This window comes from Clarias gariepinus, chromosome 19, assembly GCF_024256425.1.
Source record: "Clarias gariepinus isolate MV-2021 ecotype Netherlands chromosome 19, CGAR_prim_01v2, whole genome shotgun sequence".
Classification (NCBI taxonomy): domain Eukaryota; kingdom Metazoa; phylum Chordata; class Actinopteri; order Siluriformes; family Clariidae; genus Clarias; species Clarias gariepinus.
The window spans coordinates 6,386,723-6,407,303 of NC_071118.1; the positions used below are offsets into that span (position 1 = coordinate 6,386,723).

The following is a 20,581-nucleotide window of genomic DNA, read 5'->3' on the forward strand; positions in this document are numbered from 1 at the left end:
AGCATGGTTGAATAAAATGGGAAGTGCTTTTTACTTTACACAAACGGGATAATTGGTCAGTGTTGTGGCATAATAATACAGTCACGATCAAACTCAAAGCACAGAAAGTGATACTATAATATATTCAGACACCTACATATTACAAAGTTAGCTGCAAATGGAAAGATTTTTTAGACTTTTGTAGACTTTTCTGATAGAAATTATGTTAAATAAGTGGTTAATAAATTTGTTATAACACGATGTGAAAGACTTATATATCCCTGTGTTATGACAGTTATGTTAATGTACAATCTATGGATAATCTTTTGAGCTGAGTTCATAAATGTACATTGCTTAATTTTATAAACTTATCTCTAAGAAATTATGGAAATATGGAACTTGTGTGGACCTGATTGAATTTACATTGAATAATTGGGTAGTAAATTTGTGGTAACAGGCTGTGAAGAGATCCCTGAGTTTTGATATAATATCGTTAAGCACAATCAAATGCAAGCATCGAAACTGATAACGTTTTCATCTAAATTTATAAACGTAAATTGTTACATTTCTTTAGAAAATTACTGATTTATGGAATTATCTTGAAGACATTATTACTATTATTATTATTATTATTCAGCTAAAAAGTCTAACGCTAGTCATAGATTTAGAGAAGACTTTCAAATTTTACAGCCTGGTTGAAAAAAACAGCAAGCCATCTTTACACAAAAACACACCGTATAATTGATCAGAAAAAAAGTAATGTTATATATTTAGACATTAAGCTGTAAATTGGAAGGATGACTTCTTTTGGACTTCTCCGACTAAATTTATGTTGAATAAATAGTTAGTAAACTTGTGATAACAGGCTGTGAAACGCTTAATCTATCCCTGAGTTATGACTGATTATCCGAAGATTGCACTTTAACTTAACTGACATTAATGATTTATAGATTTATCTTGAAGAAATTATTATTAGGCTAAAAGGTGTAATGATAGTTGTAAACATTAAAAAGATTTACATATTTTACAGCATGGTTAAAAAAAAACAGGAAGCCACCTTAATATATAAAAAGTGATATATATTTAAACACTTACATATCAAAAACTTAAGCTGGACATAAAAGACAGACATTTTTTAAACTTTTCTGAGTGAATTTATGTTGAAAAGCTGGTAAGTAAACTTGCGATAGAGCATGTGTTATGATAGTTAAGTTAAAGTAAAATCTTCAGATAATCATACATCAATTATTTAACTTGAAGAAATTAGCATTATTATTATCATCATTAAGCTAAAAGTTTGTAAGGTTAGTCATAGATTTCAGGAAGATTTACATATTTTACAGCATGGCTGAATAAAACAGGAATTCACCTTTACAAAAAAAGCAATATTTTATATTTAAACACATATCAAAAAGTTAAGCTGTAAGTTGGGAAATGGCTTCTTTTAGACTTTTATAAGAGAATTTATGTTGAAAAACTGGTAAGTAAACCATGTGTCGTGACAGTTAAGTTAAAGTACAATCTCCGGATAATCATACATTACTGATTTTACTGATTTATCTTGAAGAAATTATTATTACTAAGCTAAAAGGTGTAAGGTAAGTCAAAGTCATCAGCTCTCGATAAAGGGAAGGACTGCGTTTTGTAGCTTGATATGCTCAAAAACTAAGCGTTTTAAACATTTCACAAGCCATTTTACACCTTCAGTTCTTATAAATACAAATACAACAATAATTATTTAATAATTAGAGATTATTCTCATCAAGCATGTAAACAGAGAAGCTAAAAAGCCAACGAACTCGTTAAACAGATACTTGCTAGTTCGTCACACACACACACACACACTAGCTACTTAATATGAGCTAGTCATAAAAAAGCAGATGAGGAAGTAAGCTTTTCCTTTTTTTCGCTCAGAGAGACTCTTACCTGGCTAGATGAGTGCTCGATGACTGACAGCATTGGATTCCGCGTTGTCATTTTCAATCTTCTTATTTATATTTTTACGAGTTCACAGCTCTAAAAAACTCAATCAGAAGTGACATCGGTGTTGTTTTCTGTCCGAAGTCCACTGCCAGATCAGCTTAACTTGCACAGCAAGCCTGGAGACCTGGACTAGTCAACTCATAATTAGCTGCCTTGACCTGTTCATGAAGTTCCCTTTTCTTTCTTCTTCTTTCAAATCAGATGATGAATATCACACCTCCTTGTGCCGTTTGCTAGCTTTCTTAGCTAACTAACTAGTAAACGTAACAAATAACCGCAGCAGGCTAACCACTACAGTACTGTTAACTAGTTAGCAACCCTGCTAACGTTTTTTCTCCTCTCTTTTCCTTTCGAAAAACAAAACGAAATCGATGCTGGAAATTCGTATCTCTATCAAATTTAACTTATAAAAACAAAAACGATGAAAAAAAAACAAAAATTATTTCTAACTTGAAAGTTAGGCCAGAAAGAAAATCCAGACCTGTTAGCGTGAAATACAGGAAGCTCTTGTTGATGTTGATACAATGTTCAATCTGTATTTTCACATCAAGAATCCAGAATAAATCCAAGATAAACCTGTCCTTAAAAAATAAAAAAATAATAAAAAGTTTAGGGGTAAGTCAGACCGAAGTTACAGGAGGTAACTTGGCTAACAGGCTAGCTCAGGAGGATGTCGCCTGGTTTTCACCAACTAGCCGATGTTCAAACGGTAAAAACCCACCAAAAAAAATCCGTAATGCTGGATAATTTTATCATTCTAATCTATAAAGAGAGTATATTCGCGTCCGAAGATGAGTGATCCCTGACAGCCAGTTTAGCAAATAATAATAATAATGAAAATAATAATAACAATATTAATAATAATCACTGAGAGAACGCGACACACCGACGCTACTGCGGCTCCGTCTCACTGCGCTGCCCGAAATTCATATCACACACCAGCTGCTAACCGAAAACGGGCTGGTGCTTAGCAACCGCGCCGGTTTCAACAAGTCACTCGATCGACGAGTAATACCCCGAAATCACTCGTATAATCTGATTTTAATTGTTATAAATCGAATGAATGCTGAAGGCAGCTGGGCGGCCACTGCACAGCCCGAACCCCGCTCCTGCGCTCCTCTGTCTGCCTTCAACACAGCAGCGTGAATCCTTCCATTCCACTTCCGGCCGCAGGCGGTGCTACAATATAAAAGCCCCTCATCTACTAGTGTGTCAAAACATCTCTCTCTCTCTCTCTCTGTCTCTCTGTCACTGGCTGTGAAGTCTCATTTAATTCATAAAAAAAAAAAAAGTAAAATACATAATTTTTTGACATAATCTCTTTCCTTTTCAATACACTTCAACAAGTTCAACAAGCTTTTGTATTCCCTCATTAATCCAAAAATGTTTTGCTGTGAGCCACAAATGCACTGCTGTCTTCACTTCTTCATGAGAAGTGAATCTTCGTCCTCTGCCAGAGCAATAGCAGTAGACACTCACTCACTCACTCATTCACTCATCCTGTATACAGGGACCCCGGACTTCCCTGGACGGGGTGCCAATCCATCACAGGACAGGCATACATACACTAATCTGCTCATTTACACATTACGGGAATGCTCAGAGGAAACCCACCAATCACGAGGAAAGCATGCACACAGACCCTGAGGCAGGAACTCTGTCTGGCTGTAGAATTAATTTTTTAGAAATGACAAATGTATTATTTCTCAAAATAATCTCTTTGCTTTTCAATACACTTTGCTACCAACAAGCTTTCGTCTGATGTTTTACTAAAACTTCTGTTTCACAGAAGTGAATCATCGTCCTCATAGACCTACTTTCAGGGGAAATCCGACAGAGCCAGATCAGGACCATAGGAAGGATGCTCACTCATACACTCGCCATATTCTGTCGCAGGGGCCCTGGAGCCCATCCCAGTAGACTTAGGGCACGAGGTAAGGTACATCCTGAACGGGGTGCCTATACATTGCATATACACACTCACATTCACACACTATAGCCAATTTTGGAATGCCAATTACCCTAATTTGCATGTTTTTTAAATTGTGGGAGGAAAACTGGAGTAGCTGGAGGAAATTCACCAAGCACGAAACTCGCATGGAGGCCCAAGCCGGGAATCAAACCCATACCCTGGAGTTGCAAGGCGACAGTGCTAACCACTAATCTCTTTCTGGCTGTAGAATTCTTTTTTTATGAACCTATTAATAAATAAAAGACAAATACATAATCTCCTTGCTTTTCAATTTGTACACTATGACGATTCACTTTAAGAAACTTTCACCTTCCTTAGCAGATCGTTCCAGATTTTGTTTGCAGATATCCAAACACTTCTGGTTATGCTATTTCTTGAGTTGCTTTGGCACCGGGTACATTGGCAGACCAAATAAAAATCCCTAAATCACTGTAATCTGCTTTTCTTTCATGCAAATCACAATGAACTGAACTGATGTAACACATTCACATGAACTGATATAACATATTCACAACTGCACCGCAGTGACTAGGGAAATGATAGTCACACTGCTGCCAACAGAATTTTTAATATAACCGGGGTGCGGATAGTTTTTGACTTACCCTCATATAAAGAACTTGCAATCTTAGGAGTGTAATGATTAGAATTGATGAACTCGAATAAGATTAAAGGCATTCATTAAAATCTATCATAAAAAATGAATCTAAATTAATATCATACAGAGATCATGTGTTCACTAGAGTATTATACCTCTATTATTATTGACAAGAATGCATCACAATTCATCATTTTTAGTCACTTCTGGGCAGGGCACAAGCACACATTTGAAAATGACAATTAGTCTAATCTTTGTGTCTTAGGACTGAAGAAGGAAACAGGAATTCCCAAAGGAAACCAAGCATGGGAAGAACATGCACACACACATACAGGAGGCAAGAATCATAGCCTTAACCCTGATGGTGCGAGGCCACAGTGCTAACCACTACACCACAGTGCCATCTAAGTAAGTGGCAAATTGTGTTGTATTTTTTCGAACAAGTAAGATTCAGATGTTACCACATTATTAATATGTTGTTGGATGGTTAGCGCTGTTTTCCTGCAAGTTCAGGGCTTTAAATCTAACCTCAAGTATGTTGTGTGTGGAGTTTGCATGTTTAGCCCGTGCTTTGTAGGTACTCTGATTTCCACTTGTAGTCCAAAGACATGCATGTAGGCTGATTGTTGTTTCCAAATTGCCCATGGTGTTTGATTGGGGTTGTGTCTGCACCTTGACACTCAATCCCTGCGATGGGCCCCCATGATTATAAAGATAAGCAGTGAGGAGAATGAATTATTAAGTATGGACATTAGTAAGTATGGGCACTGATAAACACCTACTGTATCAGCCATAACTTTAAAACCATCAAATGTCAAAGAAAAAGATTAAAGGTTAAGGTTTCCCTTGTGCCACCAGGTCTACGCTGTCCCCTACATGTAGTGGCAGATCCTTTGGGTGCTGAGGGCTGTAGGATGTGGCCTCCATGGATCAGACTTGTTTGTCCAGCGCCTTTCATGGGTGGTGGGTCCGATTGAGATCTTGGGGATTTTGATGCTAGATCAACAACCTTGAACTCTCAGCTCCATATGTGGCAGACTGTGATGCAATAGGTATTCTGATACCTTTCTATCCAGGTCAGCATTTTCCGTTTTTGTTTGTATTTGATCAGCTGGATGGGCATCCTAGTGGGCATGGGTGAGCAGTTGTGGATTTATGAACAAGTATATAGTCAAGTAAAAGCCTTTCTCCAGCTTGAATGGAGGGGCTTTAAGTGTGATTCTATATACAGAATCTGATCACTCTCAGTGACTTTCATCTCCAAGAGCTCTTGTTCTGTAATATATAGGCATTGTGTATGTGGTGAACAAACCGGAAATGCAGAAGAAGAGTAAATCGGAATGTGTAAGCCCCTCAATTTTGATCAATTTATTTATTCCTCCTTTGCTTTTGTTCCTGGTTTCACTGATTGTGTTTATGTGATGCACTTTGCTGCTCTCTGCTGGTGTGAGCAATATAACAGAAAATATTGAGCAGAGAATACTACTGAATTGGTCAGTTTCTACAGCACTGGGCATGGTTTTCACATTAAGAAATTGATAGTTTTTTTCATTTCGAAAGCAAATAATCCATCAATCATCTGTGTGTATTCAGGAGGACAGTGTCAGGAACCAGTCCTTGAACCTTTCTTTTACTGAACAGCAGACTATTAAAGCCATAGCATGCCAGATATGGGTCACACTTGATGCTATCAAGCTTGGATTTCAACATATATATATTGAAATTCAATATATATTATCTAATAATACATAACTTTTTATTTGCCTCGAAGAGTGACTTTATGCTTTTTACTTAAACCTATACTCAAACCCTTATTATTGCATCGCAGATTTAATTTTTTATGTTATTGGATTTTTAATATAGTATAATGTCATTATTAAAAATATTGTCAAATTATAAGGGCTCACACAACATGAATTATATTAATTAGAATATTCTAATTAATGTTATTAGAACATTCTGCCCAAACCTATTACATTATTTTTAAAATGCAGATTTAAAAGCTATTACATCAAGTAGTACATTTAGGTAAATATTTTACTTTTTACATTTTTAGTTAAGACATTTTAATAAAATTGTTTTTTAGATGTAGATTCATGTTTTCTTTATTTATAGCTGCTTTTTTTAAAAAAAAAAAAACCTTAACCCATTATCCCAACCTGGATAATAAATAGTACAAATCTCTGCTACATTAAATTTACTTTTTATACGTTGTAAAAATGGGAATAAATACGATGGTCACCATTGGCCTCAACAGTCCCTATGTGGACTACAGAGGTTGCAAGATTTTTGGATGGATGGATTGTTAACATGCATCCAGTGGATTATTAAATAGACTTTCACTGAGCATGTGGTTAAGACCAATCATGCAATAACACGGTGGGATTTTTAAGGATGTGTTTTGCTTTAGATGGCACGAATCCTATTTCCTCACCAATTTGTTTTGTTTGCTATTGGACCAGAATGATGTCATCTACTTGGAAACCCCGCCTTCGCGCGGGCGCGCTCGCGCGCGCACACACACTGACACAGACACAGAGACGCACGCACACACATACACGCGCCCGCGCGCACTCGCGCGTACTCAGGTTGCACAAGATGTGCGACTACGGTGAAAGCGCACACACTGGACCGCGGTGACTGCATGCTTTTATGCTGTGCACAACCAGGCTGTGCTTAAATGCCAGATCTGCATAAACACAACATAGCTACTGCGTGTGTGTGTGTACATACATGTATGTTTGTTTTTTTATTTTAGATCATGCACACACGCGGGTTTAGATTGGCTGTGTGAGCGCGCATGGCATCGGAGCGGAATGATCACAAGAGCATCAGTGAAAATAATGAGCGTACAGCGGACCTAGGTTACCAGTAACGTGAGTATTTCTATTGCTTCTATTTATTCCGATTCGTGCGTGTCCGAGCCGCAAGAAAAGCCATAGCGTTATTTTCATTAAAGCGCAAAAAAATGATAGAATTAATTTTGGCATCTAAGCATTTAAAGGCCAGCATGACTGATTTTGATTATTGTTTATCCCAGAGATTCACCTCACAACACAACACAAGGCATCACATCACATCATATAATATCACATCACATCACATCATCCCTTTTGCACAGAAGCGCATCAGCATGCAGCTGGAATAGCTCACTCCCAATACAGCTGGAACACATTTTTTTTGCAACATCTTAAGGTCGAACATTCTTCATAATAACCATAGAGAGAGAAAGAGAGATGTGGTTGTGGCACAGCATGGCCTACAATCCTTTAGGATGCCAAATGATCCATGTTTTACACTTCAGTCTAATCAATTCATGTCTTTGACCAGGACATAGACCAAGGTTTTGGTGGTTAACGCATTCGGATACGCTTGATCGAAAGTGCATGACAGTTTTTGGAGGACAGTTAAAGCAGTCCCAGAGACAAAGGATCACCCGAGCACAAAAGATGAGAGCCAAATGCAGCTGGTTCTCCAGAGTGCACTGATGGGTGACGGTGCGCTTAATTATTCCATTCTCTAGTTTCCACTTCATTTCTCGTTATCACATTACTGCGCATGTTATCTGGACTTTTGTTACTACAGAAGAGTAAGCAAGAACAAAGGCAGAGAATGACAGGATGATGATGATGTGGAACCTGTAGTTACGGCATCTGAGTAAATGTATGAGCATGGATGCTGAGTAGGCCTAACACTGACGCAGACTTTCCAGCTCTATGTTAAAAAAAAGAAAAAAAAAAAAAAAATATATATATATATATATATATAATTGTGTTATTGTATAGTGTAATGCTATTTATTTGTTGTTGTTTTTTAGGTCTAGAGCTCTATCACATTACTTTCGCAATATTCAAACAGGCAGCTGGAGCACATGATTACTCCACAGCTCAGTATCCACTTAACTATAATTCACTACAAATTTACACTGTTTAGCCTACGTAAATCATCCATAAACCCAACTCATGCAGATTAATTCTGCTTTTCAAACTGTAAATGCATTCAATTTGTTTAGTAGGTCATTCAGTTCAAATATAGACACAGAATCTTAAGTGTATGAATGAGCTAGGAATATGTTTTGCATGAATGGTACATCTATAAAATATGGTATGAAATGTGATGATGGACTTAAAAACATACAAAAAAAGAAGCAAAAATATACTATAAAGAATACAAATGATAAATATTAACCGAATATATTAAAATGAATAATTAAATGAACAGTGATTGACATTTAAACAATAAAGGGGAAAAAATCGTTTATTAGCTTCATAAAATTTCTCTAATTTTGAATGACTTAAAATGACGAATAATGATGAAGTTTAAAAGTAGATTTTTAAATGTACAGTGTTATATGATCTAATAACATTCTATCATTCTGACAAGCTGTTATTTATAAGAGTATAATAGTAAAATTAAGAATTGCTTCACAAAATGCATTATTATTTTGGTGCTTTGGAGATTTATCTCTGGTAATAAAGATAAAAATGTCCGTGATTTTATAGTGAAATAAGCCAAACGACACAGGGATAGTTCTGCCAGATTTCTCCAGATCCTCCTTGTACCCAAGCAAGATGAAACATGATATTGCCAAATCAATAAATGAGCCCAGTATAGAGATATCAAAGATTCATCAGAGTCTCCTAGCAAATTTTAGTGATTTGGAGAAGTCATTTCAACTGTTCACTCATTTTCAACTAAACCCAACCAATGTCATTTCGAAAGTGGTTGCTGAAGGGAAAGGAGTCATGCACAAGTCATGCACAAGGTTTAAATATCCCCAACAGCTAACAAAAAAAATACTCTTAGTGCATTAAGCAAGTATCTCTGCTCAAGTCTAAGACATAAATGCATTGGTTTTTTAAGCCGCTGTGACAGTAAAGCTGACTAATATTTTGTGTCTATGTGATACAAAACTTAATTGTCTTAGCTTTCAAATATAATATGCCACACGCATGAGGACCACCATATGTGGGAATAATGACAATTTGAAATTGGCTATGCCATTTTAGACAAAATTACAGTTAAGAGGTTTAGAGACATTGTTCAAAGTGCAACAGACATCTTCCACCATACAGATTCATACCATAGAAACGGTTGCACGTTAGAACAAGTGCATTCATACTGTATAAACCTTACAGCTGGAGCTGCTGTCCGAACCATGATGTTAAAGAAAATCGATCAACACCACCTGACTAATCAGAATAGAGCATTCAGCAGCACTTCTGTGTATAAAATGCAAAACAATCAGGATTAAAAAGTCTACCTAGTTATGTAATGTAGAAGATAAGATATAGGTCGTCAATACTTAATATTGTTAATGTTGCAGTATTGTAGTAGTGTTCAGTACTAGAAGCTTACACAGCTACAAAGCATTACATCATTGCCTGATATTATAAATTATACATTTGGTGTCTTATTCCACAATGCTGAGAAACCTGGTTCTGGTTTCATATCAATTTGTTGTCCTAAAAATGTGTTTATTCCTGCCAATAATTGCTTACATATGGCATTGATAGGCGCTTAGATTTTAGTACATGGGAAATCAAACTGTTGGAAGTTGGTGTGCCTACGCAAGTAATTGGTCAACATTCAGAGGCTGCTTTATACAAGCTAAGCAAGCACAGACTGTGCTGGTATAAAACGTTCTCTCCAGCGTGATACAAATAATATCCATTACACACGTGAAATTACATATGAGGTGTGTGATCAAAGTGATGTGAAAATCTGGGTCAATGTAACCATCACCCCCTCCACCACAGGCAGAAAAAGACCACACAGAAAATAAAGAAAAAGGATGAGGATCCCATCGTCATGCTCAGTGCGTGGATGCGTGCATGTTGGATTAAACTCATGGTGTGATGACTGTGGCCTGGAGTGTATGTGTGGATTTGAAGTGCACTTTTGCATGAAGGTCTGTGGCTGAGTCAACCATGTCATATCTTATATTTGTTCTTCCAGTCCTTCATCTCCTCCCTCTCTCTCTCTCTCTCTCTCTCTCTCTCTCTCTCTCGCTCTCTCTTGCTCTTTCATCAACAACAGCCCCCTAATATTACATACTGCTAATTGCTAATAGTACTGGTTGGCACTGATGAAAAATAATAACCTGGTGTGGATTTTTTAAAGCTAGCATGCTGGATAACGTGGATTTCTTTCCTTGTTTTGGTTTGTCTCGTGGTGCTCAATTTAACAGGATGGTTGTGGATGATAAACAGAAACTAAGCTTCTGTGTGGTAATCATCACAATTCTGTTACTGTGCATGGTGTGACTAACATTGAGCAAATGTATAAATATCATGCATATTATAAAAATACTCAAATATCAGAATTTATTTTTTAATTATAAATTTTTTTTTCTCTCTGATCTTCAAACATGCAGCTCTGCCTAGCCCCAGATGCCTCCCCTTCCTCTTGACGAGCGCATAGTGGTAATTCAGCGGCCTAAAAGCCTGGGCTTGTGTGTGGCCTCTCCACCAGGCACCTCTCAGTCTTCCTCACGTCTTACCACGCGCAACGAGCCCCCACCCCGCTTACCACACACCCAACCTCCTCCATCCCGTCCCCATCTACCCTCTAATTCTTTGTCTCTGGAATGCAGGCACAGGCACTTACCCCATGGGCAAAGAGCCAAGGGCGAGAGAGGCGGCACAGAGGACAGCAACCGGATCCCTAGTCACTGTCACAGCAATGGGACTGTGACACTGGGTCCCAGACCTTACACGCAGACTCATACAATTGACATTAAAGTATCAGTAGACAAAGGAGGGCCACATTTAGACAAAAGGTGCAGTAGCAGCTTAACTCGGTGCGGTGAAAGCAGCAGAGAAAGCAGAGCCCAGAGGGTGTCTTCACACTTAGCTCCAGGGCAAAGTGACAGGAAATTTAGAGGAAAGACTTCAGACACCACTGAGAGGCACCAGATTAAGGCACAATATAATAACCTCTATCAGAACAACCTCACAGTGTCACCCGGTGGGGTGTTGGAATTTGTTCCGGCCCAAAGGCAACAATCTAAGCCTAGGTGGACAAAGGAGGAAGAGTTGTTATCAAATCCACGTTTTACAACTGCCAACTACAGGGACGTGTCTTCTGTTGGTAACAAAGAAAACTCAAAACTGGGAGCTGTCCATCAGCCTCCCAAGCCCCAGAGCCTATCCCATCACCTTAGCTCTATCCCATCAGCCCATGCCTCCATCCTAAACACTCACTATCAGGTGACCCCAAACTCTGTCCCCTTTTGGGCCCCATCTTCCTTTCCACAAATCGGTCAAACCCGGACGTCACGTATCAGAGAAACACATCCCCAGATCCTCCACAGCTTGCCTCTGTCTCCAACTTCCTCTTGTGATGGCTTCCCTAGCCCAGATCACACTTGCACTATAGACTTTTCTCGTCCATTCAACTGTGACTGTTGGAGACTGGTGTGCTGTAAAGGAAGGAGAACTCCCTCAGCTGCCTGCAAAGGGGGTACTGGAAGCCCATCTTCTTCATTCTCCAAAGGCCAAAGAGCAAGTTCAAACAACGTAGGTGACGGTGCCATGGGATTAAAGAAGTTAGGAGGGTGTCTGTCCACAGCTTCAACCACAAACACCTCTTCATCCAACAGCACTGTCTCAGAATGCCAGACAGGGCTTCTTAGGCCCCTAGGCTGTGCATCCTGTTCAGGGGAAGGTGGAGCTTTTGAGAGTCCTGCTGCCTTTCGCAAGAAACTGGTTGGTGGTTGTCTGCCCTGTGCCCCTTTCTCCCCATCCGCTCCTTTGCGTGCTCTGCAAAGCTGCGTCAGTGGCTGCAATCCCAAAGCAAGCCAGGCTGGTAGCTCTACTTGTAGTTACTGCAGTAGTGATCCCATAGTAGTGACTTTTAACCCTCACAGAGGCAAGCCTCCTGGCTTTCCCCACAATGCTGGGGTGCAAACCATAAGAGGGCACCAACACGATGACGACGATTACAGCGTGCGCACAATTTGGCCTGATGAACTTGCAAAAAAAATGACTCACTCTAAAACCCAACCGAACCATCAGGGTGTAGGGATGAGAATGGGAACAGGAAGCGCTTACATGGGGCGTGACCAGAGTAACGGAACCAGTCCAGTCATTCTGGATTGCCGTAATCTTCTAGAATTTACACGCTCCCAATTGACTGACCATGCAGGACGACGAAGACTCCAGCAAGGCAAGATGGCAGTTTTAGACTTCATGGGGTCAAGAGATCCAGGTCAGGACTCCCTGAAAAGGCTCTTTAACAAGGAAGGTGATGCTGGAATGGGAAATGATGATGGTCTAGATGATATGTTTATAAGCTCCCCTTCTCATCGCTCTCTCACTCCTGAGTCTTTATCCTCCTTCTCCCCTCCACCATCAGCCCCTGGCACCCTGATTAAGCCCAAAACAAGGGGAAGGGATTGGGAGGGTGGGCACTCCTTACCATCTGCTCAGTCACTCCATTTGGTCCTTAACTCATTCAATAGAGAGCAAGAAGAGGAAAACAGAAGAGGTAAGAGGGTTTTTTTTTTTTGGATATTTGTGAGTAACAATATCATGGTTCTGTTTGCATTCTAATATTCCTGTGCCTGAAAGGAACCTTTTTATACATTTATAAGTTTTTGAAACGTGTTGGTTTAAAAAAACAAAACAAACACGGGGCAATGTCCGCCTATCGTAGCTTCGTGGTTTAAGGACAGCAAAAAGAAAGAGAATAAAGCAGCATGATTACGTAAATACTAACATGGGTAATAAAAATCTGTAAAATAATAGTACAGTCTTGCAAAGTTCTGTAAATATAGCTATTTCTTCGATGTCCTTCTGCTCTAGTTTCTTGTGCTCTGATCCCTTCTGTTGTTTGGATGGCATTACTATTATGTAAGCACAACAGGATGCTGAAAGCCATATTCAGAACTAATGCAATTTCAATATAATTTGCAACATGGATGAAGTAATAGCACATATTATGGAGTATCTTTTGGATGATGTTCTCTCTTTTTCAACCTCCCACTTGCTTTCCTAATTACTAGCTCACTTGCACAACAGGTGCACTTATTTCACACTGAGGACAAGATAATGAAAAGGGTTCTGTTTTTCCTCTGTCAGTGCACCTCTCCCTTCCGCTCTCATCCTCCCTCCCTGCGTCCCTGTCGGATGAGAGTGTAATGACTCCAGATGTGGAGAACGCGGTGATCAGCCCTATTCTACCTTTCCTTTTCCTGGGGAATGAGAGAGATGCTCAGGACCTGGACCTGCTGCTGCGACTGAACATCAGTTATGTGGTCAATGTTACCACCCACCTGCCCCTCTATCACTTGGAAACGGGTTTGGTACGCTACAAGCGTCTACCTGCTACTGACAACAGCAAGCAGAATCTCAGACAATATTTTGAAGAAGGCTTTGAGTTTATAGGTGAGTGTATTCTTCTGGGTTTGTCCCTTAGCGATCCGTCTTGTTTTTGGATTTTTGATGTTTGGCCATGTGTCATCTTTGTGTTTCACTGTTTAATTCTAAGTTGTAGAATCCAATAAAACAATCAGAAAATGAGTAGAATGCATGTTGATCTGCCATTTTGGTATTATTATTATTATGTTTTTATACAGAGGAGGCTCACCAGAGTGGCCGAGGCGTGTTGATTCACTGCCAAGCAGGCGTGTCTCGCTCCGCGACTATCGTCATTGCTTATTTGATGAAGCACACCCTCATGACCATGACCGACGCTTATAAATACGTCAGGAGTCGCAGACCGGTCGTATCCCCCAACCTTAACTTCATGGGCCAGCTGTTGGAATTCGAGCGAGATCTCAACTCTGGTGTGACGCCTCGAATCCTAACTCCTAAGCTGAGTGGCCTGGAAACACAAGTCTGAGTCTTTAAAAAAGAGATGGAATCAAAATAAACATGGTAGACAAAGAAAGCATGGATTTCCATCATGCTTATTGTGGACATATGAGTACAATTAGTCTGGGTGAAAAAAATACAGTAGAGTGTGCTAAGGAAATATTTACAAATGATGTACTTCCGCTCTTTTGAGTATTCCTATTGCGTAATTATAGCACTTAAACAGAAGTAGGCAAATGGGTGTTTGTATAATCAACCTCACAGTGATACTGTGCTCATAATAACGTGCCAAGTTTTATAATGTGAAATACTACATAGTAATACATTATAACTATTATTGTATTCTACGTATTATCAACCTGCCCTCGTTGATGTATCCGATGTATAAAAGAGTGAAGGCAGGAAGAAAATGCAAAGCAAGGGCAAAAAGAAAAAAAAAAAAGTACTGTCAAGCACAGAAAAAGACACAAAGTGATGAATTTCTCAGACCTGAAAACTGTAGCAAATTTCTCACACCTTCTCCACTGTGCACAGAACTTTTCTAGGCATATTATCAAGTAGAGAGTTCAATGCACTTATTTTCTTATCTCAGTTGACGCCACGTTAGCTGCTGACAAATACTACAGCACACGCAAAGGTTTCTTTTGCATTATTGTCATTTCAGTCATCCACCACTTGGGTTATGACATTCGTGGTTTACATTCGTGGTTTTTTAAAACCCTCTGTGTGGGAAATGTGCAATAGAGGCGCATAGACAGTGGAGGAGACGTTGAATTGAATTATTCCAGCTTGGATACTTTCATACACGGAATTTAAGATACTCAACGCAAGTGTGAAAAGCACCATTTTTTCACACTCTCATACGCAGAAACAAAATAGTCAGACAGTGAGAGAGAGAGAGAGAGAGAGAGAGAGTCACAATACTGTGCTTTTAATACATAGCGAACTAAAAAATACACAAATGGATTCTGTTAGATTTTTCTTTTCTAATTGAATTCATGAACTGTTATCTATTTTTTAAAACTCTGCAGGCATGGGTGTGAGTATAGATTTTATTTTTCTAAGCACTTTGTATATAGTTGTTTTATTGTGTTAACGGTACTAAATCGGATGGTGTGATATGAGCAAAACTAGAAGGAAATGATCCGAAAAAAGTGTTAATTTAATAATTGTGATTATATATTAAGGTTGTACTGAAAGTTATTCAAAGTTGTGCAGAACTTTTTTATAAACTGACATACTGTAGGTGGTTCAAATTCCACATTTTGCCTCGGTACGAAGGTGCTCATCTCCATGCAATGCATTGATGCATTTGCACCATTTTTAAAGACGTTTCTAGAATTGGATTGAACGATCATGCAAATGCATGTCCCGAGATGGAGTACGTATGTTTAAGGAAGACTTACTCTACCAACATGTGCAGTTTAAACAACCTATCTCAGTTAATAAAGAGTTATGCCCACTGTTGCATTACTTCCGGTACAGCCCTTTGAATTTCGCCAATGCTGAATGCTGCTTGTCAATTTGAGTCTAAATACCCATCACTTCCTTAAATTAGATTCATTTGATTTTAAGTTGTTTTTCTCTATTCTATCGATAACATTTCAGATTCAGCTTTCAGATTAAGTCAAGCTCAAAATTCTCATTGACAGTAGATTTTTACCTAATGCTGAATGAACATGAATGGTATTAGATTCTTAGATCCCAGGAACAACGTTGTGAACTCTATAGACGTGATGAACGTCATTCAGTGCATTCAGTGCATTTAGGTCATCTGACTTCTTTTGTTGCCACATAACTTTACCAAGTCTAGACCTGACCAAATGAAGCAACCCAAGATCATAACAATCTGTACTCACTATTGAACATAGCTCTGTTTTTTACTGTTGATTTTTTTTCACCTTGCAACTTCACCAAGTGTTTAAGTGATCTCCATTTATGACTTTATTCTGACTGTATTTAATTCACAAAGTTGACTGTTCGGCACTATCCTTCCAGATTTTGATAATGTGTTGAAAGGTTCTTAACCCAGTTTCATGCATTTCAAATCTCCTTAGTTGTTTTCTTTGCTTGATGCAGCTGAATAATTTGACCCTTCTGAAATGGCGACTATTTTGGGGGCCAGGCAGCGTAGTTAATACAGTCTTATTAACGTTTTTTTTTTTAAAAAAGCACATTTTAAAAGGCATTATAGTAATTATGTGTGCTTAATCCAGTCCTAATCCTCATTCGTTTCTGATGCTGTTCATTTTCATAGCATTCATTTGACTAGAACAGGAAAGCAGGCAAACCATCTGCCTTTGAAGATCAGCTATGAAAAATGTCCGCCAGTTCAATTCTTCCTTTCTTACACTTATGGTCCATTGTTTACATTCTCTTTTCAGTTGATAGACTTTTAACAGTGCTCTTATGATACTATGCACCATTCCAACTTTTTCGAATATGGAAGTGTAATCTGTGAAAAAGACCAGGCTTTGTTCAGTTCACTGTGATAAGCTTTCTTCTTCCTGAATATTGCCCAGTTTTCAGCCTTAGTCCTTGAAGTCTCCCTTCATCTGTCTCGGCGCGTTGGGGTGGGGGGATTTTGTTTTGCGGTCTTCGAGCTTTTATCTGTCTGGCTGAAGCAATGCGCTTTCACCCTGCACTGTCGTGTCACAAATAAGCCACCCTCCCCAGAGATTTCCACTTTGCATTCCAGTGCAAATCAGCTGGGTCAAGATGTGGAGCCGGTAAATATACGAGCAAAAAACAATGTAAGCTGCGTGTGTATATGTAAGTATGTATGTAAGTACGGATTTGTCTATGTATGTATGTATGTATGTATGTATGTACAGTATGCCTCAAAACGTTTGATTCTCACAAGCTATCTGAAATGAAAGCTGTTTTGTTTAAAGACTTAAAGCTTGTTCATTTGGTAAAGCCGGACAAATTTCTGTTCAGAAAGGAGATTTGTGATGCTTACTGAATGTTTTTGAGTGAGTTCAAAGTGCTCTGTGAGATCAGACCAATCTCAGTCTAGACACAGATGCTGCTGATAAACTCAGATCTTGAGGACAACACATTTAAACTTGAATATTTCTACTTTCCAAGACATCTGTATTGATACTATTTCTTTTGACATATTCCTTTTACCACTAATTCTATTTTATTGTTGTACAGTATAAAATTCTGCTTTGATCATTGTTTTTTTTTTTTAAATACAGTTGTAAATGACAACTGCAAGTGGTTCCTCTCTGCTTTTGTTAATTTATATTCTATTACATAATTACATAATTATATGTTCTTCTATTTATACAGATATAAACTTAATTAGATCATATTAACATCAGGATAAAGAAAGAAAGAATGCAAACCTTCAGTCTGTGCATTACTTAATTTTTAATAATATTAAAACTTGGTGGTAGACTGGCACAATATATGCAGGTTAGGTATGTTGCCTAATTCCTGGATATGAGCTTGTAAGCCCATTGACTTTTTAAAGATTCTCATATTGCAAATGTGTTTGCCTGGGTTTTCTTTGGTTCTCCAGTTTTCTTACAAATTCCCAAAACTTTATTAAATCTTTTAGTAAATCTGGTGCCCACCCTAAATTGCCCCGGTGTGTGATTATGTGCATGCATGGTGCCTGGTGATGGACTGGCATCTCATCTGGGGTGTATTCCCAAGTCTTTTCTACATTTCCTGGGATATGGGCTATTTCCACTATTATTGAAGATGAACGAATTAAGTAGTATAAATGTGCATTTGTGAGAAAAAAAAACAGCGCCTTTCCAAACACTGCAATATGTATAAAAAAGATACATATTGAATATAGAGCAAATTTCTCAAGAGCAACGTGCATACAGGAACCATTTGCAAAAGTGTACATTTATTGTGAGTTGATGGATCTTTTACAAATGTTTTTTTGCACCTAATAATGAACAACCAAATGTAAATCTATGCGTAATTTACTTAGACTTGTAAGTCAGCCTCTATTTCTGTGCAGTTATATAAATTTCTGTTGTGCACTTTTCTTTTCTTTTTTCCAATATTATGCTAAGCATTAAAAAAGTAAGGCTTAACGAACTGGCAAATATTGAAAGAAAAAGGCACGCTGGAGGACGAAATCTGTTCATTTCTGTCCCATTCTTGGTGTCTTGCATTCGCTGCCTCTCTTGGTGTTGTACTTCATTGCTGTATCTTTATACTTTACATGTAACCTACTAATCTGCTAGATAATGATTCCCATAAGACAAGCTCTATTTTCATATGTTGGCAATGTTTCTGTTCGACCTTACAATTTCTTTTTTTATTTGACTCTATGAATAGAGGTGTATTGTATACAAGTACTTGTGGATGACTGGAATAAGCAGAATGAATGGTGTGCTTTTTCTACATTGCCACTCCCCATCGGTGACCATGCTACACTATGGAGTGTGCAGTTGGAAGGTATTCATTTGATATTTGTTCATTTTATCATTGTGAATTTATAGGAAGATTTTTTTCTTTTTTTTTTTTACTCAAATCTACTGTGACTAAGAGACTGATCTTTGTTCTAAAGTAACAATGATAAGCAGTCATGGAAAACTGATTATCACTTGTATGGACTTTGTGGATGATTTACCTCTTTAAGAAAGAGCAGAAAACAGTGTATATTACTAGAAAATTGTCCACCTTTATGATGTATTCGGAAATCTCTGGAAAACTTAAATGGTTTGCTGAAATACATTTTTTTTACAGTAAATCATCAATATGCTGGGTCTGGATTATTATTATTATTATTATTATTATTTTAGTTTATTTTTTTGGGGCAGAGGAGTTTTAACTCTTAAAATGTAAGACCATGGACGTAAAAAGCTAATTTTACTAGAAACAAATTATAGTTTGCCTATTGCTTATTAGAAAACACAAATGCCAAGACATGAAAAAAACAGGCTTAACCTTCCAACCTCATCATAAATGAACAGTATAGATAATAGTAATATAATATGAAATATTACATACTGCACACTATCGTGTCATATATAATATGATAGTGTACATACAGTATATACAAAAAAGTCACGATGCTTCACACACTTCTCTTCTTTTCCATTTCTTCTAAGTCAAGTGTTTAGGCTCCTTAGCAAATCAAATACTTTTTTTTGATTAGGCTCAAAACAAAAAAAAAAATATATATATATATATATATATATATATATATATACTGTATATATATATATATATATACTGTATATACTGTAGATTACGGCAGGCAAATTAGCTCCATGTCTGACGCCTTTCTTTTCAATACCAAAGGATTTCATCGAATGCTTTACAATGGAATTTGAGCAAAATGCAAATAAAATGCAAATTAGGTGTGCTACTGCTCATTCTATTGTCATACAGAGCACAAGCGCTGTCTGGACGAGAGAAGTTGAGCCCTTTGTGTGTTATAATTACTACAGTACTTTGAAGGTAAGGAGTAAAAATATTTTCAGTATTTCCTCAGTAGGTACACTATTCATGCTAAATATCTCATTCATAAGATTCACATGGCTGACATAGGGAACATGAAGAGCCTGGTCAATAAGGTTTTATTAGATCAGCGGATTTTCCTGGCCACAGTGGTTACATAAGTGTTCGTTTTAATATGTGACTGCCGTGTGCTGTGTGTTAGTGCCCAGAGGCGCTTAAATCAATAGGCTGTAAAGTTCTGTTTTAGCATGGCTTTACTGTTATGGCTTCATACTGTTACGGAACAACGTTCAGGATCTTACTGGATACAGACGCCCATTTTGGTGGTCCCTGTGACATGCAATCGACTTGGTGAAATTGACTCAGTGCCCGAGGACATGGGGTGGGAGCTTGTTCTGGCTGCTTTGAGTGACAGAGCAATGTTAGAACACTAGAGTGCCTGAAAGGGATGTCAAAAACTGGGACAAGAGCTTTTAGGATTTATCCGTTGGAGAGAGAGAGAGCGAGCAGTGGTTTTAAATGCCATGCATATTGTTCTAAATCTCTATGTGCTTAGGATTAATTCTGTGTTAGACATCACTTAAAATGTTAGTTAATGAGATTATTTTATGTTTATACACTTGACTTGTGGATGGAATGTGTTGGTAGATGATTTGCTTGGAACTTTAAAGGGATGAACATGCTAAATTGTGTTGACTGAAATAATCTGCTAATGTTGGCAGAACAGAAATCAATTTGAAATTGAAAAGCAAGTCAGTTTTAAAACAATGATTCAAGCCATTAGATCTTCTTTTTCAG

General features: G+C 38.0%; 3 protein-coding genes across 5 annotated transcripts in view; 1 reads left to right on the top strand and 2 right to left on the bottom strand.

Annotated features, from left to right (window-relative positions):
* The window catches only part of mark2a (MAP/microtubule affinity-regulating kinase 2a), a 47,149-nt gene extending 44,044 nt beyond the window's left edge, over window positions 1-3,105 (bottom strand). Inside the window, exon 1 of the mRNA XM_053478329.1 lies at window positions 1,906-3,105. Within this exon, the coding sequence (XP_053334304.1) occupies window positions 1,906-1,956 (51 nt within the window). The 5' untranslated portion in view covers window positions 1,957-3,105. The remainder of the gene's footprint in view (window positions 1-1,905) is intronic.
* hif1al2 (hypoxia inducible factor 1 subunit alpha, like 2) overlaps window positions 1-20,581 on the bottom strand; it is a 61,899-nt gene that overhangs the window by 9,869 nt on the left and 31,449 nt on the right. The gene's annotated exons all lie outside the window — the stretch shown is intronic.
* si:dkey-175m17.7 (uncharacterized) lies at window positions 7,103-19,041 on the top strand. 3 transcript variants are annotated; one of them, XR_008355822.1, is made up of 5 exons: window positions 7,103-7,405; window positions 10,906-13,019; window positions 13,613-13,918; window positions 14,110-17,119; window positions 18,656-19,041. XR_008355822.1 is itself a non-coding variant. In XM_053478325.1 (5 exons), exons 3-5 carry the CDS (start codon window positions 10,922-10,924, stop codon window positions 14,373-14,375), a joined length of 2,670 nt encoding a protein of 889 aa, XP_053334300.1. In that variant the 5' UTR covers window positions 7,103-7,405; window positions 10,289-10,440; window positions 10,906-10,921; the 3' UTR covers window positions 14,376-17,634. The 3 variants fall into 3 exon arrangements, 2 of the variants coding, with proteins under 2 accessions (XP_053334300.1, XP_053334299.1); XM_053478325.1 differs by lacking the exon at window positions 18,656-19,041 and adding an exon at window positions 10,289-10,440 and having other exon boundaries at window positions 14,110-17,634; XM_053478324.1 differs by lacking the exon at window positions 18,656-19,041 and having other exon boundaries at window positions 14,110-17,634.

Coding starts and splice junctions, on each gene's coding strand:
- si:dkey-175m17.7 (XM_053478325.1), top strand. CDS start 10,922: ATGCCTCCCCTTCCTCTTGACGAGCGCATAGTGGTAATTCAGCGGCCT. Junction 13,020..13,612: donor AGAAGAGGAAAACAGAAGAG/GTAAGAGGGTTT, acceptor TTCCTCTGTCAG/TGCACCTCTCCCTTCCGCTC. Junction 13,919..14,109: donor AGAAGGCTTTGAGTTTATAG/GTGAGTGTATTC, acceptor GTTTTTATACAG/AGGAGGCTCACCAGAGTGGC.